At 44.8% G+C, this 12548-nt stretch overlaps 1 protein-coding gene across 1 annotated transcript in view; it reads left to right on the forward strand.

Annotated features, from left to right (window-relative positions):
• The first annotated feature begins 304 nt into the window (after nt 1–304).
• Nucleotides 305–12548, forward strand: part of LOC137124144 (voltage-dependent calcium channel gamma-2 subunit-like) — a 55141-nt gene continuing 42897 nt past the window's right edge. The window contains exon 1 of the mRNA XM_067498835.1: nt 305–2463. Within this exon, the coding sequence (XP_067354936.1) occupies nt 2253–2463 (211 nt within the window). The 5' untranslated portion in view covers nt 305–2252. The remainder of the gene's footprint in view (nt 2464–12548) is intronic.

Consider the following 12548-nt stretch of genomic DNA (forward strand, 5'->3'; position numbering starts at 1 on the left):
TCAGCTTTACCTGAACTGATTTGTTTTAAAAGGACCTTTTGTTTTTTAATTTTTTTGCTATGTTGCTGCTGCTGCTACTGCTGTGCACGGAGCATCTCTCTCTCTATGTCTCTCTCTCTTTCTCTCTCCCTCTCTCTCTCTCTCTCTACCTCTTTATCTCTCTCTCCCCCTCTGTCTCTCTCTCTCTCTCTCTCTCTCTCCCTCTCTACCTCTTTATCTCTCTCTCTCTCTCCCTCTCTCCCTCTTTATCTCTCTCTCTCTCTCTCTCTCTCTCCCTCTCTCTCTCTGTCTCTTCTTCGGTTTCTGGTTGTGTCGATTTTTTTTCATCCTCTGCTTCTAACCATCATCCACCCCCTCCTCCTCCTCTCCTCTCTGCACTTCTATCTCAGCTCTGCGAGGAAGAAAAACGAGGAAACCAAGGATTGATGTATTGCTCGAGCTGATATTTTATAAATCTGTATTTTGCGCACATAATCCCCACGCGTAACCAGAAACAATCATTGCCTTTGATGATTTCAGAAGATTTTGGTGTGATGACAGTAAACGGCTTTGTGTGTATGTGCGTTCGCTGTGTAGGATCACCGTGTAGGACCGTGTAGGATCGTTTGGATGCTCGGGGAAGAGGCTTTGACGCTCCGGGAAGCTCCGTCCAGCTCTCCGTGTCTCTCCTCGTTCCTGCGACCGGTTGCATGACCGGTGATGCTCGGCCTCTCCGCCTGGATGCGTCCCTCTGTCCGCTGTGTGCCGTCGCTGCTGCTGCCCGTATCCCCTCATAGTCGATTTCCACTGTCGCCGGAGAAAGGTCTAGGGACCACATATGGAAACTGGAGATCAGAATTTTAGGAAAAAGGAAAACTAAGCAGGCTGTCGTTTGATTTCCATAACTTAACATTTTCCTCCTCTTCTTGGCTTTATTCTTCTTCTTTTTAATTTCAAAGGGGGGTAAATCGTCCCTGGTTGGCTTATTTCCCTTCATGTCTAAAGGAATGGCTGGGTTTCATGGCACTCATGGTACCGGCTGATTTTTGGGCATTATTTCTCATTCTGTCCTTGATTTTGAACCAATGCTTCATTCTGCCAGTTTAAATCTGTTCTTTTTTTTCTTTCAACACATCCAGTCCTTGTTTTTCCTATATGTTTCGGGCCCCGTCTGTCTGTTTTACCTGTATCTCATAATTCCTTTCCCACTGAATACTTGCAATAGCCTGATTCTGTAGAAATGCCTGTTGTGATTCACTGATCCAACGGGTTATATCAAGGTAGACAGATCTCTTCCTGAGTTGTGTCATCATCTGTTGGAGGTTTCTGCTTTTGCCTTTTTTTTTTTTTTGGGGGCCATTTTAAAGAAATCTGGCAGCCAACTGTGTTAGTCTTAATCACCCTCCATCCCTACACCCACATGTTCCTCCATTCCTTTTCAGGATGAATTAATTCACACTGCATGCATGTGTGTGCTGTTCTGTGTACAGGTGTGTGCGGGTGAAAGTTGGACTCTGTGAGAGAGTGTGTGCGTGCATGTCTGTGCGTGTGTGTGTGTGTGTGTGTGTGAGCTGGAGAATGACAGCGTAGGCTGCCTGTGACGGCCTCTGTGGGAGATATCAAGCGCTGCATGCACATCATTCCATACATCGCCGTTGAAGCTGTGAGGATTGTAATTTGCGTAGCTGCATCAGTGAGCTCGCAAAGCCAAGTTAAGCCTAAGACAACCAAGGGGAAAGCGGGCAAAGTCCTCCATCTTCTCATTACCTCTGCCTTTTTCAGAGTTTGACGTTTAGAGGCCTTCCAACTCAAGCAAAGTAGGCCTTGATCCCAGATCAGGTCTCTCGTGGGATCTGCTAGCAGCCTGTGTTTTTAGGTCAAAGTTTCTTTTCCAGAGCAGGGCAACTTACTGCCACTTGAGGACTAGAATTCAGCTGCTGAGGGTTCTGTTGTCCTCGCCAAGGTCTGTGTGACCCCACACTCGGGCCAAACAGCCACCCGTCCCCCCCCCCCCCCCCCCCCCCCCCCCCCCCCCCAAACCTTCACCCTCATCTTAATTTTCACCTGTTTGCTGTCCCACCCCAAAACCAACCATACGATTTCCCCCGAGCTCCCCTAATTCCCCCGCCCCCCCAGCACTCCCCCGCTACCGTCGTCCACCTGACGCCACCCACCCCCCGTTGTCCGAGCTGGCGTGGCGACGCAAACTCACAAATATTTACTTCCTGTACATCAAAAGGAAAGGGGGCCCCCCTTTCGTGGAATGTGGCAACATGGGCGTGTTTGACCGCGGAGTTCAGATGCTGCTGACCACGGTGGGGGCCTTCGCCGCCTTCAGCCTCATGACCATCGCCGTGGGGACCGACTACTGGCTGTACTCGCGCGGCGTCTGCAAGATCAAGAGCACCAACGAGAACGAGACCAGCAAGAAGAACGAGGAGGTGATGACGCACTCGGGCCTCTGGAGGACCTGCTGCCTGGAAGGTGAGCCTGTGAAAACCCAACGACAACCTTTGTTGTCACTGAGCACACATGTACATTGCACATACGTGTCACAATGAAATTCTGTCACTGCATCTGAGTGTCTCGCTCGGGGATGCACCCGGTGGGTAGGCTGGGATTTGATCCTGCAGACTTCTGCATCCCATCCTGCTGCTCTACCCATTGAGCTACCAGGCTGCCAAGAAGAAGAAGAAGCCATATATACATGCACAGATACACCAACAACTCCCTGCTCAGGCACACAGGCAGATCAATTCCTACGTGCCCACACACACACACACACACACACACGGCCCTGCATTTGCACTCACATGCCTACACATACACTCATGTGCCCACACTGTGCTGTATGTACTCCATCCATTTCCACACATGCAAACGCTTACTCTCTCTTACCTACACACACCTCTGTTCTATCAGGGTATGTCGGCCTCCACCTATTGCAGCTGTATCTTTTTGTCAAGTATAATACACACAAAGTGTGCTTTTCTTTCCAAAATGGCACCTATGTATATTTTTTTAAAACATAGACTTCTTCACCTCTTTCTATTTATTAATGAAGTGTGGGAGGGTCTGATGTAGTGCAGAGATGCTGAGCCATGAAAGCAGCCTCCTGCTAATGGGGACGAGGCTTCCACCAAATCTTCTGTTTCGCTTGCTTTCTTGTCCACGATCTGATGTTGTTGTTTGGTGCACAGACTGTTCCTTTTTCACTGTTTCAGCAGAGAACACCTCAGCTCACTTAGCAAACAGTCAGACAGGATCCCACAAGTAGCACACAATCAAACAAGATATGAGGGAATCAATTGATGAAGGACAGGAAAAGAGTAGCATGTGGCGGATGGGACAACGGATGGTGGTACAGGATGAGTGCTGAGGCGTGGAACCATGGTGGAGAGGACTGATGGCTGGGGAGTGGGGAAGGCTTTGGGCTGGCTCTGTCATTGCTTCTATGTTCACCAGACCCCAAGGGACCCAATGAGAGATTATAGAAGAAAAAAAAAAAAAGAAACATGAGACGTTGGGTGCGGTACCTAAAATAAACATGCACATATTCGAGGTGTGGTCCTAGCTCCCAAACGTCAGATACATAATCTCCAAAAGATTGGGGATTGTTGCCATTTTGCATCCATTTGAAAGGAAATGTGAGGGAAATGTAGGTGCACATTTAAATGGTTTAATTTAACATATTAATTTTCGTTTAATTTATCATCAAGAGGCTTGAAATAATAAAAAGAGATTCAATCTCTGGGATTCGCCACCAACCAGTTAGAAGGGAAAGAGCTCTTCGCCTAAGAGGAGGCACGTCTTGAAATGGTCGTGACCTCTTCGCAAACCTTATACACTCTCGTCTGATGGCCTTGATCTTCATCGAGAGGCCGCCCTTGATTTGTTGGCCTTTAAGCAAACCTTCAGAACCCTTTGAGAAACCAGAGCAGTTACATCATTGCATCTGAAGAGGTAACTGTAAAAAGAAACTGGCATACAGTGTATTGTAGAAAATGGGAGCTGAGATGGAGACAAATCTGCTTTAAATGTGGCGTAAAATGACTTTGCCCTACAAAACACGTCTTTAAAGGCGCGATTTAAGTGCACGAGCAAAGACGAGTCTTGAGCGCGTGTGCGAGCGCGTGCATGGCAAAGAACAAGCAGAATATTATCATTAGGCGGTGTTATGTGCTGCGATGCGAGTTTATGCCACGGAGAAAAAAAGATAGCGACACCGGTGTGTTAAAAGCAAATTTAAAAATTGAAACGAAACATCTCAACTTTTGTAAGAAAGGAACACACTGTTGTCAAGTCTTAAACCTAAGCTGTTGTGTGACACACACACACACACACACACACACACACTCACTCATACTTACCCCATTGAGTGTGTGATCCGTCTTTGTGACATAAAATCATGCCCATGATTCACCTGATTCACAGAACAAAGCCATGCGCTGATGACACAGATTCAGGGCATTAGCAGGATTTTCCCATGATTCACTTGGTCGTCTTTGACTGATTGCCACAATATGAGCCTGGGCCTTGTTGTCATTGCGGTATTGTGGGTGCACAAAGAGGAAGATGATCTCACTGATCCTGGACCCAGCTTTCCTGATGGCACATTTTGCCACCTTTTTTGTCCAGTTAACCAACTTTAACAATTTCTATATTATATTCCCAACACATTAACACATTACATCAAAGCTTTTGATGTAGCCATTAAGGAACTTTAATACTTAACATGTACATAAGTGGTAATTATGCCGCGGACTGACACACTGTTGTGTCAACACTCTTATAGTTTGACATTCTGCACGTCATAAACAGCACAGATGCTGTGACGTGACCCCACGTTGTCCCACTGGTTAAGCCACACAGTCTGATCCTGTCACACACCTGGTTCTTTACTGTCACAAGGTCTCGATGTAACAAGATCAGCTTCTGTAATACGAGCCGTAAAGAGCTCCACACCTCGGTTCATGAGAAATGGTTTAGGCGTGTGCTGCGGACTTTTCTGTATAGGTGAATATTTTAGTCGTTTCTGCATCCGTTGTATGTTAATCAGTGAAAATTTGTGTTTAGTTGTTCATTTCTTGCAAAAATGCTGCTCGCGAGGCTATTTTGACGTCATAACATTAAACCCTGACCTCATTCGACACGCTTAACGCCACACACTCACCTTTTCCACGATTTTACGCTGCTGTTCTATTTGATACATACAGGAGCTAATGTTTAGTTAATCTTGTTTCTTTGTGTGCAGGTTATAGCAGGTTAAACTATTCCTGGATCTGAAGTCTTGTCACATTCTGATAGGTGATGTTCTGCTGCTAACAAGGCAGGTGTCACAGCACGCCATGTGAAGCTGCAACACTGCAAAGGAAACAGCTGCAAATCTCAAACGACACCTCTGCATTCAGTGAGCCTTCCCTGTCCTGGGAAAAAAAGATGGATTTTCTCAGCGTTTACTGGTACTAAATCATAGCCTCTGCTACTCCCCGGTTCTCCCGTAGCAATCACACTGTTAAACCTAATGAAACATACTGGAATGTATGGCCTCCTTCGCTGTCTCCTACAAAAGTCTGCATGATTTGATTTATAGTTATTGAAACAGGTTTCACTCGAGTTTGTGTTCGCAAATACACTCTCCGAGCAAACTCCGCCGCTTATATCGAATCTGTTTGGATTGTAAGTGACAGACACAATCTAACTTGGCTTTTTTAACGTTCTTCAGATCTCCGACTTGCCTTAAATAGTTCAGCTTGATTCTGTGCCACTGCTACTGGCCAGGACTATAGAAAAAGCGAATACGTTTTGTCTGGTTACATTTGTCTTAATCGGTTTTGTAGCGGATTTGACATTTTTATTGATCGTCTTCAAGCTCTGTCAGGACTTTGCCTCTGGGTACATCTTATACCTATTGTCGCTTTGTGGGTGACAAGGTCAGAGCTCAGGCTGTTAGGGCTGAGATAGGGCTGTCTTGGCTAATTCTGGGTCTAAATAAAACAGTTAATAAAGAGATTTTCTTCTCATGTCTCCCAGTATACGGTAAAACCAAGGCATAGAAGGTTTAAAGGTCCACCAAGATACTGAGTCTAATGCACAGATAAATATCAATCAGCTATATTATTTTTTGCTTTATGAGAGAGAATGAGATTTACAAACCCAGCAGTGTTTCTATGAATTGTCAAAGACCTTTAGAGATCATGGATGCCACCGCAATATGGAAGCGTCACGTCATAAAAGTTACCTATTACCTAGACGGAAACTTTGCTCTGATGGATCCGTCCGGATGCGGCTGAAATAAATGTCGCAATTTTAAATAATGTCTGTGTACGTAACCTCCACTAAGACATAAAAAAAAAAAAAAAAGAGGCATTTGCTAGTTATCAGCCTCTGGGTCACTCACAGAATATCTGTGACAAGGAAAAGAAAAACTCATTAAATGTCAGTGTTTTGTTTAGCTCATTAAAGTGAACAAGGTTGCGCTCTCGACTTTGTGTACTTGTTAATTTTCACCCGGCATGACAAACGCTGTCCTATTTCCCAATAATCACCTAGCTTCATTTGAAATTAGTTGGGAAAAAAAAAAAAAAAAGACCAAGAACACAAGCTCTCTTGAAAATTGAGTAATTAGGTGCGGGTGTGAAAAAAGCTACCAGTCATCAACCACATGACCAAATTATGTAAACTAATACAGATCAGGTCATGGGAATATGTTCGCTGTGTAAAGTTGGATACACCTCCACACTGGCTTGTGGGTCTGAGGACAAGTTGTGTCAAATCACCGACGCGTCTTTCCACGTGAATGAAGCCTCCGACGCGACATGCTTATTTTTTTTCTTTCCCTCGCTGAGTGGCTTCATGCTTTTCACCCGCTTGGCACCAGCGATTCGAAAGGGTTAAAGAGCAGAGAGGAATCTGCTCTGTGCGATTTGCCTACAGTCAGAGCTACAGTTGCTTTATAGCTGCGTGCTGCAGAGCACAGAAGGAGGAAGGGAGGTGCTGAGCAGTGGCGAACGCAGTATTCAGATCAATTACTTACCACAGCATAGAAATACTAAATGTGTTTGCATTGATACTAGTATGTGCAAAATAAGGAAGTTGGTGGAGTCAAAGTTTAAAGCAGCATACAAATACTCAAGGGAAGCACGGTACTTAAGTAAAAGTGCTTAATAACTTTCCACCACTGGTGTTGAGAAAACGAGGGAGGTAAACAGAACAAGAGAGAGGAAGAGCGGGCAGCCCTGGTTTGCTGTCACACCCCCTCGGGCATCCTGTGCTATCTTTACCACACAGGCCTACGTTCTATCTAACCTATCTCGCCCCGGCTTTTAACATCTAACGTCACAGAGGAGGCTTTTATTTTAACGCCGTTAATAGGATGTACACGGTTAGCAGGAAACACCTACCACAGAGAGGCCTGAGTTGCATATAGATCTGAGCATGTTTGTACTTGTATGCTCAGGTCAGTGTGTGTGTGTGTGTGTGTGTGTGTGTGTGTGTGTGTGTGTGTGTGTGTGTGATAGATGGATGCAGACGGTCTCAGAATCCGAGTGCATTGCAGCGAGGACATTTAATTACGCTAACAGCCGTCGGCTCGTTTTGGGTGCTGATCGTCACGCCGCCTCTTTATCTCAAGCCCCGGTCAGCGATACGCCGGGATATGAAGTAACCAATTACATGGAATCAGATTACAAAAATAATCCTCTTACACAAGCCAGACTACCTCTTTATCTAATGCTCCAGTGGAGTGGTTGTGTGGCTGGGGAGCACAAATTACATGGAATCTGATTAGTAAAGTAATCTGGCTAGAAAAAAGTTGCGTGATCAGATATCGGTACTAGTCACACACACGTTGTAGGTGACGACTGAGTCTGGGAAGCTGCATGTAATATGACTGCAGCGGAAAACACGCTGGAGCTTTGTTATTGGATGTGGGTTGAGAAGGAGTGAATGCAAGTAGCTTTAGTGAAAAGTGATTTGGGGTTTAGAGCCTGTCAAACAGAAAAATGATCAATAAAAAGGATTACACTGCTCAAATTGGGGGCGGCTGTAGCTCAGTTGGTTCCACGGCCCACGGGGTCAGTGGTTCAATCCCGGCTATATGGCGAAGTGTCCCTGGGCAGGACACTGGACGCCTAACAGCCCATTCCCCCAACTCCCCCAACTGTGCAGTGCCGGTCCAAGCCCGGTAGATATTGGGGAGGATAATGGCTTATCCAGCTGTCATTGGGCAAGAGGTGGGGTACGGCCTGGACACATCTCCCCCAATTACCCTAACATGCATGTCTTTAGACTGTGGGAGGGAAGCGGAGCACCAAGAGCAAACCCACGCAAGCACAGGGAGAACGTGCAAACTGTGTCCAAATGACTAAAATACAAGCTTAGAATCTTTTATTTACTGCATTTAGGTTGGTGGTGCTGTAATGTTCAGTGTCAGAGGATTATTCTGAACTTGGGAAGTTGATGTTTGGCCTTGTTTTGTTGCACGTCGTCCACACGTCGGTCACCACTTGGATTTAACTAAGCAAATAAGCAAAAGCCTTCCACTGCATAATTACTGGAGGGATTAAAAGGTCTCTGCAGGTAATGCAACGAGTAGCCACCTGAAAACACTGCAAGAGCAGCTTTTTCCTTCAATGGGTTTTTTTTTTTCTTGCCCAACGGCACAGGCATATTTCAGTGCCAGGATTCATCGCACTTAAATTGTGACCGAGTGGTTCAGGGAGCGGGAGAGACATCATTTTCACACGTGGATCGACCCCCTTTAAGCCCATTGAGAATCTGAAGGATTTGGAAAGGACTGTACGAGGTGATGAAAAACGCATGCAACTGTGGATCAAAATATATGGTGTGACATTGCACGAGCTCATCGAAAACGTTACATAACAAGTCTCAAATAGGAGACACTTTTAATGCAATATGCACTAAAATGTGCTGTTGCTCTTCAAGGCTTTCTGTGATCCAGGTCCATTGAACAGCAGTGCAGGGATGTGTGCTTTTCGAACAAGGCTTCGCCTTCTAATCAATCAGCCAGCTGTTCTCCTCTGCTCACAAACCTCTACAGTAGCTCCACAGCCAACACGAAGGCAGTATTTGTTTTACCCAACGCTCTGCTGTAACGCTAAAGGTTGATTGGAGAGAAACAAAAAAAAAAAAGCTGTGGCTCTTCCAAAATGTTTTAACTTAACAGCGCAAGAGAAAATGCATCATTCGAGTGCATTTCTGACACGAGCAAAGTTCAAAGCTACGGTTCCTTCCTTAAAACGCTGTAACGCTCCATTTATGTGGCATGACAGAGAGGAGAGCCGGGTGAGAAAATAAGAGCCACTGTGGCGCCTCTGCACTGAGGCTGGCAAACAGTCAGCATCCAGCAGCGCTCTGTGGGTTGTGCTGTTGTTGATACTGTAATAGAAGTGAGTGACAGGTCGCGGCAGCTCTCGAACCTCAGCTCCCACCGACCCTTGTCATCAAAGCGACAACAGCACTATTAGAAAGGATGTGTAGGTTCACAACATATTTAAATGCTGCTGCTACTTATTACCGCCTTCTATTATTTTGGAAAACATGTGGCTTGATTTTAAATTATGCGAGCTGCTGTTTTTCGTCACGCGGCACCACACGACCTTACTATGCGTTAATTACAGTAATGTCAATTCAAAATGGCGTTAATTGATATTCACAATGTACAGTAATTAGTCATTATTGGAAATTTACAATCCATGTTTGGATCTACATGATGCGTCACTCTTTTCTTTTTTCATCTTGATTTTTTTGGTTCTGGAACCGTCAGCCTGTTGAGTTCTTTCGGATTTTCTTTATGATATTAATAGCACCACTCGTGTCAACTTATTGGTACGATAACCTTGTAGTATACAATCTTTCCAAATATTCCACTTTAGTGTCGAAGTTGGAAACTTTATCTTTATTATTATTATTCCACACTGTCTGACATACATGTCATACAGTACCATCTTCTTTTGTGTTTTTATACACGATATCATGTTGACGCTACAGGAAGTGAAATATCTAAAGTGAGTTGGACACGAGTGCACCAGTCAATCAAACATAAACAGTTGTTTATCTCTTATTTACGTTCCCTTTAAGCCAAACCTGATGAACTTCGGCCTCTTAACAAATTAAGTCGCCAATTGAGTTTGTATTTAAACACACCAGGTAGTGACTGAAACGTGTCATCTTAAACATGACACTGCTCACTTCACGTTATATATCTCCTACCTTTATAATGAACAAATGCAGTGATAACAGTGTAGTTCAGCTCATAATGGTGTGCAGTTAATGGTTGCCCTCACGTGTCCCGTCAGTCCCCACAATTCTCCATCCAGTCTGCTCCAGTTGGATTGGACGGATGGCCCCATGTCGGTGGTCCAGCTGTAGAGGCTGGCTCCAGAGGTCCAGCCTGTCGCGGACTTCCATGATGGATCTGGCCCTGGACAGTCTCTTGTACTTAGGCACAGATCGTTAGTGCCCTGGGGGCCCAAGCCTTGACAGGTGCAGCTCAGCAGCCTCTAAATGCTGCTATTAATCTCCATCACGGCGGGTTCGAGAGCGAGCGAGGCTTGTGTGACAGGAGATATGTTTTGCGGGAATGAGGTGCAGGTGTCTTCGAGCGTGTGCTTTGTGTGTGTTCAGTCTGTACCAGCATCCAATTTGAGCTTTCATCCCAGTCAGAATCATTTTGTTACTGACTTTCCACCTAGGTTTGAAAAAATTATTCGATATGAGCAGGATGTATTTTAAACTCCTAAAATCCTCATCCTCATCCCTCAAGTTTTAGGAATTAAAGACATTTTCCTGAGCATGATTTTAGCATTTAAAGATGATGCAGAGAATGGAAGAATATGCACAAAATGCATTTGTATATATATATATATATATATAATTTTTTTTTTCCCCTGCTTTGTTGTGGCTGTGCACTATTTGCCCTGATAAGCTCTGCAGCCACTGTGCTTCCTTTCGATCTCCTGTCAAGTTAAACTACATCCATGTGAAAAATAATGGAATTGTTTAAAAACCTTACATTATACTGAAGTGTAAGTGTGTGACAGCACCACAGCATGACAGAGCGGTGGTTAAATGGTGGAGTTTGCATGCTTTCCATGTGTGTGTGTGTGTGTGTGTGGATTTCCTCCCTGTACTCTGCTTTCATTCCACCAAGTCAAACATGAAGAAGTTCACTATTGGCTCTAAGTTGCCCACAGTGCAACACATGAGTAGATGCCTGTCTGATCCCTGATATGTGGTAAAACATAATGTGTGATTACACTACAAAATACCACAAAAACCAAATCAAAACCTAAACATATCAACCTTAAACTCCATATTGACCTTCTCCTTATCAACTAATTAACGCTGTTGTTCCACCTTCTGTTTCCAGCAGCTCTTCTCTTCCCCTTTTCCTGGCAGTGCAGCGTAGCTACGGCTACGTGACACTGGGTAACTATGGCGATGCAGCAGTCCGCTGGCAGCACAAGGCCACCTGTCAAACAGACACCATGGCCTCTCAATCAAAGAGACATTTACGAGCACTCACACACCACCTGGGACTGACACACACTCTGCTCAGCACCGTGGGAGGGGGATCACACACACACACACACACACACACACACACAGAGTACATGCACACACAGATACAGGTGCAGAAGTGAGGAAATACAGTGATATCTGATGCTTGTTTGAATGTATCATGATGCAGATGCAGGTTTAGACGTTTTAAAACTCATTCCATAAGTAGAAAATAGAAGATTTCCAGTCAATAGCCTCATTGTTAAGTCAGTCCCTCCAGGAATTTGCAATTGTAGCAATTAATTAAACTGATCCCCTGTGAGTTCTGCGCACCCTTTGATGCGGCGGCGTCACCAAACGGAAATTGTGGATCCAAAATATGTTAGGAAAATCCCCATCACTCTTTTAAACAAACTTGGGTTTCTCAGGAGCCAGTGTCTTTACACTTTACACGCCAACAAAACCTACATGACATTGTTGATGAGTAAAGATGCTCCGTGTAAGATAGAATTTCATTTAAATTGGATTTAAAATAAATTGCATTTTCTTTTAGCTCAGAACGGGTCTTTTCTGTCTATGTGTGGGGGCCATCGTGTTGCACTGCCCCGTTTCTACAGTAGCTCAGAGCAGACAAACCGAGCGCTTGCTCGAAAAGGGAATTTCACATTGACGTAGCAGCTTGAATGTGATGCTTACAGCACCGCTTTGAAGATGAAGCAGACAGGAAACGGATAAAACTATATTCTCTGTTGAGTATACACTACATAGTAACTATGAAACATGTTGCTCTCTATTGTATGGGTATTGTTCATGTGTCATATCGAGTAATATAATAGAATTATAATTGTTTCGGATTTGTGCCATTGGAGGGCTCCCAGTCTGGTAGCTCCTCTCCCTCGCTTTGGTCTTTCAGCCTGTTTCCTGCTACAGCAGCCCACAGCCAGGCTAAATAGATTACAGTATCATTTAAGTAGCTATGGCTATTTCGACTGACATTATCATTTACGCTTACATACAAGAGGCGAGCGTGGCAGAGCGGAGTCGTA

Source organism: Channa argus, chromosome 3, assembly GCF_033026475.1.
Source record: "Channa argus isolate prfri chromosome 3, Channa argus male v1.0, whole genome shotgun sequence".
Classification (NCBI taxonomy): Eukaryota; Metazoa; Chordata; class Actinopteri; order Anabantiformes; family Channidae; genus Channa; species Channa argus.